Genomic DNA, 10958 nt, shown 5'->3' with positions numbered 1-10958 from the left:
CAATATACACAATCTCGCCAATGACCACAGCACCATCTAAGAAATGTTAATCAACTTTATTTTGTTTCATAAACAAAAAGTCGTAAGACTAGCTTTAATGACCACTGTTATCCTGACCACTGCGGCCAAGGCGTTTGACCGTTAACCAGAAGGGAGTATTTTTATTGGTTTTTGTTATACACATAGGACATCCGTGGGCCATTGTGAAATAGAAAAGTCTCTGGTTTGGGTATCGGTCTGATATGTCTGGATGACTAGACGTTAAAAACACCCGAGGAGGTTTCTTGCTTCATTGCAGTCCAGCCTGTGCGCAGGTGAACTTCACCTGCGTCAGTTCGCTTCGTCCTTTGACGCTTCATCAAAGTTCTCCACCAGATCTGCAGATCGAGAACACAAAATGTTACAACTCAACAAAATGATATCAAATGCATTTGGCTACGGTAATGTGTTCAAGGACCGCAGTAGGCAATACACCACTTATACAAAGTGGATCTTCTTTATTTGAATACATAACATACATTAGGAGATTTAGTTGAAATCTGTGTGGAAACACACAAAATCAATTTAACGATCAGACTTTTACACATCTACTGGTTCATACCTGGAACATCGTCATCCTCTTCCTCAATGTCCTCTGCCTTTGGAGCCTTGCTGTCGAGAGCTGAGATCAAATGTAAAAAACAAATTTAAAAAAACTCAGTATAGCTCTGGCTATTAAACTATTGTGGCAACAATGTAATATTTTCTTTAAGAATATGTATTTTCGCAATTGTTAAAAAATGCCTTGAAAAAAGTAGCAAGACCAAAATGTATTCATTCTAATGAAACATTTTCCGTGTGACCAAACAGTGATATAACCTATTCCTCTGTGACATAGACCTCCATTGTAAAAAAAAACAATTAAAAAGTCAAGGAGCCATCTTTCCACTGTGTGACATGTTGCTTCATCATCATCATGAACATGGGAACTTTATTTTCAGTTGATTCCACACACTCCATCCTGCTGCTGTAAATACTCAGCAGAGCAGCAAATGTATATTAACCCACCGCTGAAAATAGTCCAACAAATAAACCACTTACTCCAGTTTTAGGAACATTTGCTTCAGGACATTATTTTGTACTTTTAAAAATGAAACTATATAAATGCGACGCGTTTTAAAACATTTACTTTGCTTTCAGTTGGAACGAATGGGCTTATAGCTTAAAAAAGCTTAAATGGAAAAGCTTAAGGAGGCGCAAATGAGCACGGGAGGACAGATTTCATGATATCTCAGCCAACCGGTGTCACACCAACTCATAATTGGTTACTGACTACTTACTACATGTTTAAAACAGTCTTTTCCACAGTATCACCTGCTCCAGGAGGAACAAGTTGTTCTTGACTTGCATTACATATTTCTATATTTAAAAGGCTTCATAACATAATCTTCCGTCACATGGCATCAAGCAAGTTGCACTTTATATCCAAGCTGCAATGGGGGTAAACATACACCACGCTAACCATCCTGAACCACAAAAGGAGGTGTTGCAAGAAGCTTCCCAGGAATTAAATGGCATTCCAACTGTGTTGTCAGCTACAGACGCCTCACCTCCCAAATGACTACTCTTTAAAGCACCCTCCGCTTTTTACAGTGACTGTAAGAGGTCAGAGGTCAGAGGCACACCCACCTTGCCGAGGGAACTGTTCTGCCAGTTTGCGTAGGCTGCTGAGGCTGTCGGCTCCCAGCTGACTGAGGATGCCGGGGAGCATCTCTGTCAGCTGCTTGGTCTCAGCGTGGCCCGTGATGGCGAAAGTGTTGGCGGACAGAGAGGCCTGAACTTTGGGGTTGTTGAAGTGGATCACAGTCCCGTCGTCCTTGATCATGTTCACCTGCGAAGACAAAGACCATTCTGTTTTTAATTACGGCTAAATGCTGCGGTTTAGTGATCTCAGAAGTGGCTCGATGCCGAGTATAAGTATGCAAATTACAAAAGCAGTCTCTCTGGTCTATGCGGTAAGAATGCGTCATCTTAATGTAAAAGTAAGATCCTTGTCAGGGCTTCCTTGTACAGAAGATCCGTTCAAATTTACCTCTTCAATTCCAGCAATATTGTTGACAGCCAATTTCTTGAGTGAACTTTGAAGCTTCTTGTCATCAGCTGTTGCAGTTCTGTGGACCACCTTCTTCTTCCTGCGTGCAGATCCCTAAAACCAAAGCAGACACGAGACTCCTAAATCACAGCCAAGTGAAGCTTGGAATGACTTAGAGGAATGACATCATTAGTGACCTTGGTTGTTAAACTATAGTATTTCATACAAAACTCATTCAAAGTATATGAGTCAAACAAGTTGCAACTGGACTCTGTTCAAAATCTGTTGGAATTTATTGCTTTTTTGAGGCACGTATGGGTATAGATGTGAGTTCAAAAAGTAAAAAACTCTTGATTTTACATAAATATATACACACACATAACATATACTACATAAATATATAAATTAATATGAAACAAGTAAGATCCCTTTGATGTTTTTGAATCGTCTCTTGTGAAAAAAAACTTTGCGATGGTGTCACTGTTTCTTAAATGTGTCTTTGGCTCTTTTGTATTACAATCTATTGTCATCGGCCGGCATGTGCGACAATGGCAATATATGTGTAATAAGCTAATAATGACTTATTGGTCAAGTTGATGGCTCCTGTTTTGCCAACATTTATCTTTTGTTAACTCAAAACGTTGTATTTATTGTGTTACACTCCTTGTAACTGATACTTTCTTGTCAAATATCACATTTTAATTGATATTAGTTTGCTATAATCATCTGAAAGGAGGGATCGAAGGACGTATCACAATGTGACTATAACATAGCAATAAGGGCTGCACATAACTTTTCATCAATTTATCTCCTACTTTTTCTTGAATAGAAAATACCAACTTCAACCATTACATTTGAATAAAAGCAAGAAAAGGCACAGTTTTAAATAAGAGCAAGTAAATCATAATACATAAACCACTTTTTGTAGCAACATGTATTGTAATATTTGGTTAGGGCGTACTGTACTGTTCACATAACGTTACACCTTCCCTATCCAAACAATGCACCACTTCCTGGTTGTCAACTTACCTTTCCCCCTATCCGGACCTGGGCTTGAAGTTTTGCCAGTTTTTCTTGATTCATGTTCTCACCTACAATATAATATATTAAAAAAAATGAAGATAATGTTGAAAACAAACACATGTCATGTGTAAGCAGCTGAACAACTAGCATGCTGCTGCTTTCCCTGTCGACTGCGAGCTGCAGCAACAACACGAGCCAATCAAAGAGAGTCCAGGTCATAAATAATACAGTAAAATAAATAAATAAATATATGTACATATATATTTATTAATATTATGAAGGCAAACCAATTAAATCACACGTTTAAAGAGACGTGGAAATGATAACAAGCTAATGCAATAATAACTCAGACTATCTTCCAAGTTGTCAGTCTGCTCAATGTGTGTATGTGTGTGACTGTGTGTGTCTGTGTGTGCGTGTGCGTGTGTGTGCGTGTGGTTAGCAGCTGCAGACATGAAAACACAACACAGGCCTCCAGACTGAACACCGCGTGTCACCACTCGGCTCGGTCCGACAGCTCCGGTCCGACCGCACACCAACAAGCACGCGCACCGCGAGCACCGCACGGTACACACAAATCAACACGTTTCATCCCAAACCTGCTCAAATATCCACACAGGCATGCGGTAGCGAAAGATGGAGGTTATGAGGAAGAGATTACGTCACACACCAAACGGTTTTTCTTCTTCTTCTTCCTTGTTTGTGTTTCCGACCAGTTAGAAGGATTTTGCGTCGTGCTGCCACCTGCAGGACAGTTTACATATTACATTGACAAACGCTGAGCCCTAAAAGATGTCTGAAAAGTTCAAAAGTTTGCCTTTTCACAAACCATTTAGACTATTAACAATTACAATATTTCATTATGGTTTGGAAATATATAAATGTAAAAAGGAAACAAAGAAAACTGCAGTGCTTATCATCTGAATTACTAAAATGCATTTTAAAGTTAAAAAAAATTATAATCAAAAACTGGTTTGTTTTGAAAAAAGAAATATGTATATCTATCTATATAGATATGTATATATATATATATATATATATATATATATATATGTATATGTATATATATATATATATATATATATATATATATATATATATATATATATATATATATACATATATATATATATATATAGAGAGAGAGAGAGAGAGAGAGAGAGAGAGAGAGAGAGAGAGAGAGAGAGAGAGAGATGTATATAGATATGTATATAGATATATGGCGTTTTTAAAACTCGGAGTAAACTAAATAAGTAAAGCCTAAAAAATCAAAGATGTTAAGTCATATTTTTCTGTTTTAAAATGATGAAATATTAAAGTGGATTTGAATTTGGAATTATTATTATTATTAGTAGTATTTGTATCATTTGTTTTTTCATTTATGTGTCTGCCTCCTATAATCCACCACACAAAATTTTTGTTCTGTAGTCGGCTGTATTATTAATATTCCATTGCGTGATTGTTTTACTGTAATTACTATAATTACTGTAATTACTGTAAAAAAGAATGGCTCTCAAAAGTGAGCAGTGTGCCATCAAAAAGCAAATCAAATTACACAAAACTACCAGAGTAGGAACTGTAATTAGCAAAAACTTTGTCAACACGTAACAGCTGGCAAATTAAATAATCAGTTCATATGTCCTCCTCATTAGTGATACATTTTAATGAATATGATTGGATGGCATTTATTGGTTATAATTTATTATAATTGAGCTGTCAATAATGTCGGTAATAATCTGCCACACACTGCACATTGTAGTCGCTCACCACAAATGACTCTGACCTTGACCCATCACAACAAAACATTTTTGCTTTGTTTTTCCATTTTTACCTTTATTAGACAGTTTAGCCCAAAGAAAAAGCTTTCGAGAGAGACAGAGAGAGAGAGAGAGAGAGAGAGAGAGAGAGAGAGAGAGATATGATATACTACAAACATACTGTACATGTTATCAGCAGACCACAGACTGCCGGGCCCCGCTCTGTCGGATAGATAAATACTACAATGAATCAAAAGTGTATGTTAGTAAGTAATCTGTGTTCTGCATTATAAATGTGTTCACATTATAATCCAGAGAAACGTTGAGATCTCACATTGTCCTGACGGTAATTGATTATAGTAATCATGAATCCCACAAAGAGAATCAAACACTTTCAGTAAAAATCCTTAGAAGAGGCTAAGGGAACAAGCTGGAGCTGCCAAATGGAAATCTCAGCAGCATTAAGAGCAGAGATTTGTTCAGAGTCGCCGATATGTAAAACAGAGCTCAAAGTTTAAATGGAAATCTTTTTATTTAAATAAATGTCTGTTAAGTCACTATCACAGAAAGATGTACTCCAATGGTGAATGAGCTTATACGGCCCACTGATGAAAGTAGTGCAACATGTGTATCTGTGGCAACATTGCTCTTTGTATTACAGTTTTTCTCCATTAATTACGATCTCAATGGAACTATGCACACACTTCTTAAAATGTGAAGCTCACACACACTAAAAAAAAACACAAAACTCAATGTGATTGTACCACTGAAATCTGAAATTTCAAGAAATGCCACTTTAAAAGCAAAAAGTTCGACCCACATCATACAATAGAGCAAATACCAGATCATGGTGATCATTTTACAAAGAGAGCATGAAAACTAACTTCATCACGGTCATTCATGTGTAACTTTGATTGTTTGTATTCTGACACAGTTCTGCACATCGTCACAGCTCCTCTCTCACATGGCGTCGTCGCATCATGGGACCAGGGCTCAGGCGATGGACTTGATCGCAGTGTCCGGTAATTTACCGAGGAGGCGACAGTCGGTCGGACCGAAGCCCGAGTTGCTGGTCTCCATGGAGCTGCGGAGCACGCTGCGCTGCCAGCGTTGGAGGAAGTAAGACTTTGGGCCCCAGCAGCCGTGGAGCAACGTGAACATCTTCCTCAGAACCGCCTTCCTCAGCAGGATGTAGACCCAGGGGTCCAGGATCTGGTTCCACGTGGCCATACGCACCACCATCAGGAGACTGAAGGACGCAGGCTCCTCTGTGGCTCTGGTGCTCAGCATGATGACACGGATCTGGTGGAGTGGACATAGAATTATAGAGAATGACAAAAAAGACTTGAAGAGGTGTATAATAACTCCACAAATAAGCAATTAACTGTATACTTTAATGTAACTCTCTACTTTTAAGAAATATTCATTTGATTTCACTAACTGTATGAAGGCATCCCTCTCTTTTGCGCAAGTGCTTTATTATTTTACAATTGAGATTCAGTGTTACACAAAAGAGCCTATAATCCAGTAATTGTGTTTTTTTCAACTCATGTTTTCAAAAATGATAGTGTCTATCACAAAGCATTTGCCAATACACTATCATTTGCATTCTGATTGTAAACTAATTCATAAATAGTAACTAAATGAAAACTGTTTAATTATTTCCTCTGATCCACTGTCACTGTGAGAATAACATGTCTTTGATTCACCCAAATTAAACTTTCGGTTATTTCTCTGGTCATATTTCCAGATACCGGTACCTTTAAATGAGTGAGAACTGTTGTTGTATAACTGTAGTGGAAGAGGAGTGTGTCGCGCTCTGATCTAATAGTGCCGACCACAGTGCACCTTCACAACAGCAACAAGGAGTATGAATGGAACGTGATTTCACAGAGCTGCCTTGAAATCCATGTCCTTTTCAATCAGACCAAGGGGGATATTTTAAAGGACAATTAAAGCATTTGAATGTGATAAATGAATCGCCGAGAGCTTCAGCCTCACCGCCAAAGAACGAGCAGGGCGGACAGATTTAAAATGAAAAGCGGCAGTGTGATACGTTAATAACAAGCTTTCCTTGATTCAGCTTCTCATCACACATCACAGATAATGAAGGTGTCTGTCTCATTTAAAAACCCATTTCCCTGCCCCTGCCTGTCACTTTGTACTTAGCAAAGTTGGAAATCCACGACAGACACACTAGCTAAGATACGGTTTTAAGATCAAAAAAGTGATGGTGTGTGAGAATGTACATCTGCGAAGAGATTAATTGTGATCACTTAGAATAACAGATAATAAGAAAAGAGTTTCAACTCATTCTCATGACTTCAAGGCCGTCGGGAACGTGCGACCTGCCCTTTCTTACCAGTAATGGGCCCCAGCACACGCAGGACACCAACATGATACCCATCAACTGGCAGATCATCTCTATGTGGTAGGACGTGCCTCTACAGTGATGCTTGCGGCGCAGTCTGGCCCGCAGTAGAGAACAGCTTGTCATTGCGTTGCACACGATGGAGAGCAGGAGGGCCATCAGGCCCAGCATGGAGAAAATCAGGGGGAGGAGCACATCCAGCCAGTCTTTAGGTTCCTCCATATGGAAGAAGCACCAGCTCCTGGAGCTCTGGACCCTGTAGGGCCTCCAGAGCAGCACCGGCAGCACGGCCACCAGGGCGGCGAGCAGCCAGGTGAGCCCCAGCAGCCGCTTCATGTTGTAGGACGCCAGCGCCGTGGAGTGGAAGATGGGCCTGGTGACTCCGATGCAGCGCTCCACCGCCATGGCGCTCCCCAGGAACAAGGGGCTCAGGCCGAAGAACACCATGCACGCCCCGAAGACGCCGCACACGATGCGGTGAGGGTCGAACATCTCCCACTGCTTGTGGAAGCTGTAGACGAAGATCACCAGGGAGCCGTTGATGAGGTGACCCAGCAGGTCGGTGACCACCAGGCTGCTGGCGAACAGCAGGAAGGACGCCTTGGACTTGATCCGGATGCGGTTGTAGGATTTGACGAGGATGAAGAGCGCGAGGCTGTTGGAGAAGATGCCCACGGTCATGGAGACGGCGGAGGCGGTGATAGACAGTTCCTTCTGGCTGCTGTTGCAGGTGCTGTTGCTTGGTCTGACCTCTGACCTGCAACCTGTTTCTGAGCTCCCATTGGCTGACATGGTGGACAGGAAATCTGAAGCTGAGGATAAATAGTGGATGGGACATACGATTCATTTTCACCAACATTGTTGGACTTCAACTTGCTGAAAAATGTATTTGTATACATTTAGTTTGGTGATAAATCAATTCAATAACACATATAGTTTCTCTGATTTGTAACAAATGCAGCTTAATATTTTACAGCTCACGTGCACTTTTGGGTGTGACTATGAGCACAGTGGACGTCTTGGCATCAAAATGTCAATACATGAAACTTTCCAAGCCAATAACTTGTATTCCTTATCCGTATTAAAATCTTGCTCAGGTCCTTACCTCAGCTCTGGTCTTCTCTCACGCAACTCGCCATAAGTCGCCTCCACTCTTCTCTGCGTCTTTTACGATCAGCAAAGCCACGCGACGTGTCACCAGCCCGGCTGCAGATGCCATTGAACGTGAGACGGCTCTCCTGGATATTCCCGTCGAGGCTGCGATCAGCGCAACTTGTTCCGTCTGCTCTCCGCTGGAAGTCAGAGGAGGACGAGCTGCAGGCTGCGAGGAGCCACTTCAACCTCAAACCCACCGAGCATGCCGGCTGTGCACATCGGTCGCATCCAGCAACGAGAACACAACTACAAACTGAACAGCTTAAGTTTATTCTTTTGTTTTCTTTCCACCCCGGACAGGCATAAAAACGGATATATTACGCATACTTGCTCGACATTTATAAGTATGTGCTTGTATGAAATGTACCCTAAAGTCTCTATTTTCCTCAGTGCCGCAACCTTACTGTATTGATCTCTATACATAATATCATCCTCTGTTTTTAATAGTTTTCTTTTGGAGGCTTTCCATGAGTTCTCATCTCAACAACTAAATCCTTTTCTCTATTTTACAGTCTGCGGGTTATTGGAGCTCCCTGCTGCTGTGCTTGCATGGAAGAAAAATAGGTTTCCAATAACACTTCCTTGAAGTATACAGGCTGTTGCGAGTGCATGAGTCACCTGCTGGTTACTGACGTCTTATGTGCTTTTGACAGAAAAGATTGGCAGCTGGCAGGTGTTTTTTTTTTTTTTTTTTGCCCAGGATGATAAATCCTGTATACGTAAGAGAAAAAAATATACTTTTATTGTAACTTTGCTTATGTTTCAATCTAAGGTTTTCCATTTCATCCAGTCATGTGTAATATCAGCTCCTGGATATTTCGTTCTGCATCAATCTTCTTTTTTTTTTAAACAGAAAACCGTTAGGAAGATTATTATTGAATACCAACATTCATGATCCAATCCTTTTCAAATAAAAAATATATATCATAATCAAGTATACAAATATTTAGGCTTTTCAGTTCTGTGGATTTACCAATGTGGTATGAGGAAAGTATCTGAGCCAGACTTTACCAGTGAGAGAACAAAATGTCTTGGCTTGGACTGAACAGAGTGCTGCTGTGGTTGTATTCAACCTATTAGTCACACCTTTTGCTTTTCTGATGACAGTGCTCAACCAGAGGCACATTCATGCTTCAGTTTGATGACAGACACTGGTTTTTACAATCCATTTGTGAATGTTTATTTTCTTCTTTAAAATGTTGTTTTTTTTCCTGCTGATTTATGAATGATGAAGAAAGAGCTCTCACTGGAAACTGTGATGTGGAGGTTGATCTTTGAGGATCTGTTGTTAAAGTGTTACAGAAACTATGTGTACTGAGTATCAGACTTACAGCCAAGTCTGTCTAGAGAATATAGAATCAGAATAATTTGGATGACTTGGCCAAAACAAATCGCAAGAATTATACTTTGTATGACACTACATATAATATTTCCTCTGGCTGTTTATATCATGCAGAGGAGACAAAACCAGAAAGAGCTGCCATTTCCGTGGATAGAGGATCGTAGTAAACCAGAAGCCTGGGATCACATTCAGCGTCTGTTTTCAGTTTCTGGCCTTACGCCCATCGGCGACTATCAGGCCTCTATTGTTTTGAGTAATTTGCCAGCATTGTTGTTTGTTTCTTAGCGTTTGGGCCCAGCAGTGTTTTTCTGTGTCTTCTATATGGTTGAATCCTTTTGAGCGGTTACGCAAAAGTGAAAGTGTTTAACCTGTTTCCAACACATAACTGTCCGCTTTTTGCAAGAGTTAAACCCTCAACTTCTACTTGTTTTCTGATTTTAAGCGTACTTCATTCGAGCCAAAATATAAGACAAAAGAAATCTGCTAATTTTGAGTTTTAAAAATCTTAAATGTGCGACATATATAAGTGTGACCAGACACAGTAGTTTTGATTCTTTTATTATTTTTACAAAGTAGACAAACACCCACTTCGTACACTTCAGATGTATAAGGATAGAACATTTGTATTGAGCGTACGTAAACAAATATGAAGTGGTGTTCTTAAGACCCGTAGATCATAACAATGTCCCAATGCATCAAAGCACTTGGTTATAGCACTTGGAGAGAACTAACTATGCACACAGGGTACGTCTGAGTGCTCTTTCGTCTGATTCGAGAGGATTGTTGAACTTTGAGATGATGATTGTGTGATTACTTTGCGGAGAAAGCCAAGCTGCACAAGGATTTCAGAGCCACAGTTAATTTCCTTCAATTCCCCAAGCGAGTGCAGTCACAGACCCACTAAGCTTCTCATACCCATAGCCTCCGGGGTCAGCGTATTGATTGATTGCATCTCCATGACGTCAGCTCAGTGCCATGGAGCATCTTAACATAACAGTCCCTGAGCCTTGGTGCCGGGCAACTGAGGCAGACAACCTGTGGGTCACACGTCAGCTAAAAGCAAATAGCACATCATCTCTAACTTCGTGCATCTCACACAACTTTGCACACATTCTAGCAATAATCGTTATTATAATACTCACTTCAACGGATGCCAAGCTTGAGATGACATTATTGTTGCTATTATTTCCTGTTGATGTCACAGTCATTCTTTTCATCTTTTATTATCTGTATTAGTGC

The 10958-nt window shown here is 40.3% G+C and overlaps 2 protein-coding genes across 3 annotated transcripts; both read right to left on the bottom strand.

Moving 5' to 3' along the window:
* Positions 1-41: 41 nt before the first annotated feature.
* Positions 42-3785, bottom strand: btf3l4 (basic transcription factor 3-like 4). 2 transcript variants are annotated; one of them, XM_068591381.1, is made up of 6 exons: positions 3765-3785; positions 3101-3162; positions 2072-2185; positions 1669-1870; positions 602-661; positions 42-377 (listed from the first exon to the last, which is right to left on the bottom strand). In XM_068591381.1, exons 2-6 carry the CDS (start codon positions 3152-3154, stop codon positions 331-333), a joined length of 477 nt encoding a protein of 158 aa, XP_068447482.1. In that variant the 5' UTR covers positions 3155-3162; positions 3765-3785; the 3' UTR covers positions 42-330. The 2 variants fall into 2 exon arrangements, with proteins under 2 accessions (XP_068447482.1, XP_068447481.1); XM_068591380.1 differs by having other exon boundaries at positions 3694-3776.
* A 2059-nt stretch (positions 3786-5844) lies between these two features.
* On the bottom strand, positions 5845-8017 carry ptgfr (prostaglandin F receptor (FP)). Its single transcript, XM_068591674.1, has 2 exons — positions 7214-8017; positions 5845-6153 (listed from the first exon to the last, which is right to left on the bottom strand). Exons 1-2 carry the CDS (start codon positions 8012-8014, stop codon positions 5845-5847), a joined length of 1110 nt encoding a protein of 369 aa, XP_068447775.1. The 5' UTR covers positions 8015-8017.
* Positions 8018-10958: the final 2941 nt, after the last annotated feature.

Source organism: Clinocottus analis, unplaced genomic scaffold (genome assembly GCF_023055335.1).
Source record: "Clinocottus analis isolate CAN_PGR_092001 unplaced genomic scaffold, fCliAna1.0.p SCAF_25, whole genome shotgun sequence".
NCBI classification, from domain to species: domain Eukaryota; kingdom Metazoa; phylum Chordata; class Actinopteri; order Perciformes; family Cottidae; genus Clinocottus; species Clinocottus analis.
This window is presented reverse-complemented; position numbering and strand designations above follow the sequence as displayed.

Excerpts from the sequence above, each read along its gene's own strand:
- btf3l4 (XM_068591381.1), bottom strand. The coding sequence starts at position 3,154 with ATGAATCAAGAAAAACTGGCAAAACTTCAAGCCCAGGTCCGGATAGGG. Across the intron at positions 2,186-3,100 it reads AGGTCCGGATAGGGGGAAAG|GGATCTGCACGCAGGAAGAA; the intron begins GTAAGTTGACAA and ends CTTTGGTTTTAG. Across the intron at positions 1,871-2,071 it reads ATATTGCTGGAATTGAAGAG|GTGAACATGATCAAGGACGA; the intron begins GTAAATTTGAAC and ends TTGTCTTCGCAG.
- ptgfr (XM_068591674.1), bottom strand. The coding sequence starts at position 8,014 with ATGTCAGCCAATGGGAGCTCAGAAACAGGTTGCAGGTCAGAGGTCAGA. Across the intron at positions 6,154-7,213 it reads TGTGCTGGGGCCCATTACTG|ATCCGTGTCATCATGCTGAG; the intron begins GTAAGAAAGGGC and ends CCACTCCACCAG.